General features: G+C 41.4%; 1 protein-coding gene across 1 annotated transcript in view; it reads left to right on the plus strand.

Moving 5' to 3' along the window:
* LOC149321242 (laminin subunit beta-2-like) overlaps positions 1 to 5,697 on the plus strand; it is an 82,690-nt gene extending 76,993 nt beyond the window's left edge. The window contains exon 35 of the mRNA XM_089518281.1: positions 1,296 to 5,697. Coding sequence (XP_089374407.1) covers positions 1,296 to 1,429 — 134 coding nt within the window. The 3' untranslated portion in view covers positions 1,430 to 5,697. The remainder of the gene's footprint in view (positions 1 to 1,295) is intronic.
* Positions 5,698 to 6,000: the final 303 nt, after the last annotated feature.

Consider the following 6,000-nt stretch of genomic DNA (forward strand, 5'->3'; position numbering starts at 1 on the left):
GGTAACTAAATTCTGGGAAGAAGCTAAAGCTCCAGAAAAACAATGGAATTTCTAAACTTAGAAATAAAAGTGGCTTAGGTATTTGTGGAGGTGGGATCCAGTTAGCTCACAGTCAACGTTTGCACGAAGTTGTTTCCAGGGTCACTGGAATCAAGTTTGACCTCAAGGGCATAATGCAATGTTAGCTATAAATTAACATTTATACAGCAGTTACCAGCTCAAGGTATTTATCAGTGCCATAATGTTTACATAACCTTTGTCTGCACGGGCCAAAAGGCTGTCCCATCATGTCCTGTCCACCCTTGTATTCTGGCACCAACGTATTTGAATAACGCATGGCCTAAAACCTGGTTCTGGTGTGGGCAGGCAGTCTGCACCACCTCTGGCATGTCCCTCACTAGAACCAGAACATAATATACTTACAGCACAGTAAAAGACTTACCTGTGGCTCTGGATCTTCTGGGAAGATCTGGAACCCTCCACTCCCACGCTGAAGGAGCTGTCTGCAGAGGTGTCTTGCTGGGCCACCTGGTGCATCCACTGCCACCAACAGTCACCCATTCTGAGGTCAGAATGAGGCACCCAGCCTTGTGCTCATTGCTGGTGGGCACCTCTTTCTGACCTTAGAAGTGATCAATCCATGGCAGTGGCAGGAGATGTGCCTGGCAGCCCAGTGGGAACACCCCTGCAGACAGCTGCCACCATGTGGAAATTAAGGCCAAGAGTAGCTACAGGGCCAGAATACTCTGGGCTGCCCCTGGAGTATCCTGGCCAGTGTAGACAAGGCCTTAAGTTTGCATCATTATTATCCCAGTATTTCATGTGGATGCTAAGGCTGAAAGATGGTATCTGGCACTTGTCAAGGGTCACCTCATGCCTCTTCATGGCTACATTTCAGAGTTATAGCCTTGTTAGTCTGTAAAATGGGTATGTAAAGAGATCTTTTAGCACCTTTGAGACTAACTGAAAGAAGTTGGCGGCATGAGCTTTACTAGATTTAAGTGTACTTCCACAGATGAATTAGTTTATCTTATAAGTTTATCCTAATGCATCTGAGGAAGTAGACTTAAGTCTATGAAAGCTCATGCTGCCATCTTCTTTCTTTCAGTTAGTCTCAAAGGTGCTACAAGATCTCTCTGCATTCATGGGTACAGTTTTGTTCATCTGCTTGAGAACGCGCCTCTTGGGCATTCTGCTGCCCCTTTCCCTGCCTTCATTGATGAACTGTTGCAACGTCAGTGTTATTGGGGTTTTTTTTTAATTCAATGTCTGGAAATGTATGCATGTTCTTTCAGAGTTGGAAGAGCGCTTTCAGACCAACGAGAAAGAAATGAAGGACAAAGCAAACACACTGCAGATACTGGAGAAACAAGTGACAGACTTACTGCAGTTTATCCGCGAGAAAGCCGCTGCTTATGCTATCTGCTAGGGGCAAGGGTTCTGTCACCAGCCTCTTGGGCCTGATTCCTGCCAGCTCTGGACTCTACCATGGTAGGGCCCTTCCATGTGTTTCATTGACTGCCTCCTGTCATGGGGGCCTTTGGCTGTAGATCCAGGGCCTTAATGTAAACCAGATTTCATTTTCATTTGATCGTATCATGCCACTCTGAACTCACCCAATCTTGTCTGCTTTCAGAAACTAATCAAGTTTGGGCTTGGCTGGTACTTGAATGGGAGAGCAACAAGAAATACCAGGGATCTCTTGGTTGGCTAGGCAAAGAATCCTACCAGAAACCCTGAAAAGCCATTCCTGCCAGCCAGAGTTGATAATACTGGGCTAGTTTGACCAATGATCTGATTCAGTATAAGGCAGCTTCCTATGTTAGGCACACCTGGCATCAGGTATATCAGAGTGAATCTAATGTCAAAATCTCAGAGACACACTATTCTGCTGTGTCTAGTCCATGTTTTGTTCCATGACACTGGAGAAGTTAGAGATGTCTATCTCTGCAAGTATGTGCTAGAACAGGAGATGAATATGTCCATCCAAACTCGGTTCTCAGAATAGTTCCTATCCGCACATTCTTGGCTTCCCCCGGCACTTTTGCTGTGACCATGGAAATACCACACTTCCTGAGCTTACCCAGGCTGCAAAAAGACTGTGTGGGTACCATGGAAACAAAATTCTGCCTGTTGTTGTTCATGTCCAGTGCCAGCTTGTGCTTTCAGTTGCATCTTGTACTTCTATGCCTTTAATAACCCCAGGAAAGGAAGTGTTGAGTCCCAGATTCTTCTTTTTTGGACAGAGGCTCTATAGCTGCCCTTATTGTTAGTAAAGTGACGAAGACACATCACTTTCCCTTCCACCTTCCCTTCAGCTTTCCCTCCTGCCTCCAACAATCACTGAAATACTAATCTAAACAAAAGCCATGATACCATGACATTTAGCTTTCCCCCTAAAACCTCCACTGAGGAGAAGTTTCTCCTATTTCTTTGTAGATTTGGAGGTTCTGTTTATCACATTTCCTGTCTCATATCGATTGCCTAAATATACTGAGGTAGAATAGTGACCATGATCAGGGCTAATAGTTCTTTGTCAGTGTGATGACACCAATGGATGGAAAATATATCTGTCTGTAGCTACTAACCATGGTAGCTTAGAAAGAAATAATGTATGGGGCATTATATTTTTCACATTATAAAATAATGGGGTCAAATAAGGAAAGGAACAAAGGCTATGCTTTGCTTTGGAATTTCCCAGTGTTATCATTTCTGGCTATTGCTAGAAACACAGAACTAGGCTATTTTACAGCAATGAAAATACATGAAACTAATACAAATAAATTCTCCAGTAACTCTGCCTCCAGAACTTTGAGATAACATCAACAACAACTTCACCTTTGGGCTGTGCTCTTATCTGACTTGTGATGGTACAGAATTTGGAAGTCCTTCTGTTGAGGCAATTCCTCAAGCTGCCTAGCCTGAGAGAAAGTCTAGTACATTTAATAAATCTGTGGTTAAAAATATATCTAGCTTATGTGACTTTTCTTTATAGTGAAGTGAAAATCAACATTAGATGTCTCCCTGCTATTACCATAATCACTTAATCAAGAGAAGATGCCAAATGTTGTCTCTGAATAAAGAGGTAGCGGAGGGAGAAAGAAAGCTCACATATTTATTTCCAAGTGTCTAGCATAAAGAGGGAAACCATATGTCTTACATGTGTTCTTATGACAGTTTTAGAACTCAGAAGAAAGGGGTATGATATCTTCAGATCTCCAGCCTTAGGCAGAAACCCAGTTCTTCCCTTGTTTTGCTAACAATTCTTCTCCTAAACCCCTTTCCCACCAGAACAGTTATTACATGCATACACACCCAGACACACACACACAATTTACAAGACAATAATAAATTGGGACTGGTACACATTTAGATGTTCACCTGTGCAGATTTCTGTATCCTGAAAGGATTACACTAAGTTTTATTAGGACTCCAGGAGTGTGCTTTGCATTGTAATGCAAATGGGGCAAGAATCAGGAATACCTATACCACATGGACATGATAAGTAAGCCATTGCCTCATTCTACTTCTACTAGAACTGCCCTCTTGTATTATTATTAATTGTTTATGTATAAATTGAATACAAATTTGTTTTTCACAGTGTCTTGCTATTTTTCAAACATTCACCACCTATTGTCGTTTCCAGAGAATTACAAGCAGCATACTCCTGTAGTGCTCTATGGGGGCAGAGAGTTCCCCCTTTGCATGCTGTATAGGCAAACATGGCATATATGGAATGACCTTAAAAGTAACTTGTCTAATGTGACACAATGGGAGCATGGCAGAATTTGGAAAGGCTTTTTTTTTTTTTTGGGGGGGGGGGGGACTGCAACTCCCCTGACTTGGCTGAGGGATTCTGGAAGCTATAATGTAAAAAAAGTAACCTTTCTGTGCTCTGCTGCATGGAAAATGTGGGATGTGTGTGATTGCCTGCCAAGTCTGTTTTTGAAGGACTATGCTCAGGATCACCCCAGATACAGAAAGCAGTTTTTATACTCTATGGCTCTGTGGTGCTTGGGAATGAAGGATCCTTTTAAAACGAGTCAGCCTTTCAAAAAAGGAAGGCTTTGGCCACTGTAGGACATGGGATCCTCAGTGAGAAAAAGCCTTTTGAACTGGGTGGGGATGTTTGGCTTCCTGCCCTTCCTGGTTATATAGCATCACAATAACAACCGGCGTTTGAACAGTTTGATCGGGTGCACACTCTCTCTTTCGCTCTCTTGTGTGGCCACAGTGTTCTTCTACCAGTGAAATGATGGTTTGAGTTCTCAAAGCAAAGAGTGAAAATTGGGGAAGGGGGAACATGAGAGAGCAACTCAGGTTGTTGCATGGGGGAATTCAGAGCAGTGTGTGTTTTTGACGGTCTGCATGGAAGGGAGCAAGCTAGGAGTTGGAAAGAGACATTCCAGTCCAGCTCCAGGGCCAGCCCACACTGTGCACAAGAAAAGCTGGAGCACGATTGCTCTCCAGCCGGAATGGGAGCCTTTGTCCATCCAATGCACACAGAGAAATACGATGCTAACCAATCAAAATGTCAACAAAAGGCCATCATCCAGCCATCTGATGTTACACTTATTTTTCAAACAGGTTTGAAAACAGATGTTGTTCTAACATCAAGCACTCGTATAAAGCTGGTGTGGGGATGATCCCTGAGTAATAGCCAATTAAGATCAAATAGTGGGTTCCAATGCAAAACACATTGCCTTTTTAAGATGACAAGAACTATTCACACAGTTTTGAAGGAAGCTTACAGTGCTCTATCTATAGCAACTGGAACTGTCTCCCCTTCCCCATATAAATACACACAATGCCTTTGTATCTTGATACGGTCAGATATTTCAGAGGAAGGACCTGGAAAAACCAACTCTGGGTATTCCTTGCCTAAGAAAACATTGTGAAATTCATCAGGTCACTATAAGTACACAGATGACTTGAAGACACATATAATAAATAAATAAATAAATAAATAAATAAATAAATAAATAAATAAATAACTGACTTATTTCTAGCCTGCCCTATCACGGAGAATCCAGGCGGGTTACAACAGTAAAATACATCAAGGTTACAATAAAATCCAAATAAGAAAAAAAAAAATCCCTATACCCACCCACCCACCCCCCAAGAAGGTCAGCTAAGGACAAGTTGGGAAAGAACTGTTTGTAAATTTGTACATTGTGTAGTATTTTATTGTAACTCGCTTTGATCTCCCAGGAAAAGTAGGCTATAAATAAACAGTTTATTATTTATTATTATTATTTAAGAATCTAGCCATTCCTCCCATCTTCCTGAACAAACACCATTCTCAAAACTAGCCTTCGTTCACAAACACAAAATCAAAATTAAAAACTATTTGATGTTTAATAAGGATTGTACAAACATGCTATGTAAAATCAGTTTGTAAAACCAACACCTCAAATTTGGAGATGATAGGTGGGGAATATTTAACCTGCACTGTTAAATATGATCAGATTACAATATTACATTTAATGTATGGTGCCTGCGCATTTATTGATTGTTGATGTTTTTGAATTGCTTTGTTAATTAATATGCTTAGAGAAGCCAAGAAGCATGGAAGAGGCATGGAGTCCAGTAGGTGGAATTTGGTGGATGGGTTTTATGACCATTCTTCTGTTCTAGAATAAGATATAAGAAAAATGTATGTCATACAATATGGTGTCTCAAATTCATTTTTGCCAAACCCAGAATTAAAGGTTTTAGGTCACAGTGATCTTGTGTTCTTTATGCCTGGAAAGGTCATTCACTATTTTACACATCACTGTTAATGAGAATGTACACCGGTTTATTTTTCCACTGGCAGTCATGGATACATGTATGTGTACATGCATACACACATATACGCATACACGTGTCTGTGTGTGGATGGATAGACAGGCGGATACATTTGACATATGTACTGCTTGGCATGGAAAAATCCTGACTTAAAGTAAGCCATGCCTAGCCAAGAGCCAGCATAATGTAATGGTTTGAATGTGGGACTAA

The sequence above is a fragment of the Sceloporus occidentalis genome, unplaced genomic scaffold, assembly GCF_023333645.1.
Source record: "Sceloporus occidentalis isolate IW3139 unplaced genomic scaffold, rSceOcc1.0.p SCAF_1, whole genome shotgun sequence".
Taxonomy (NCBI): domain Eukaryota; kingdom Metazoa; phylum Chordata; class Lepidosauria; order Squamata; family Phrynosomatidae; genus Sceloporus; species Sceloporus occidentalis.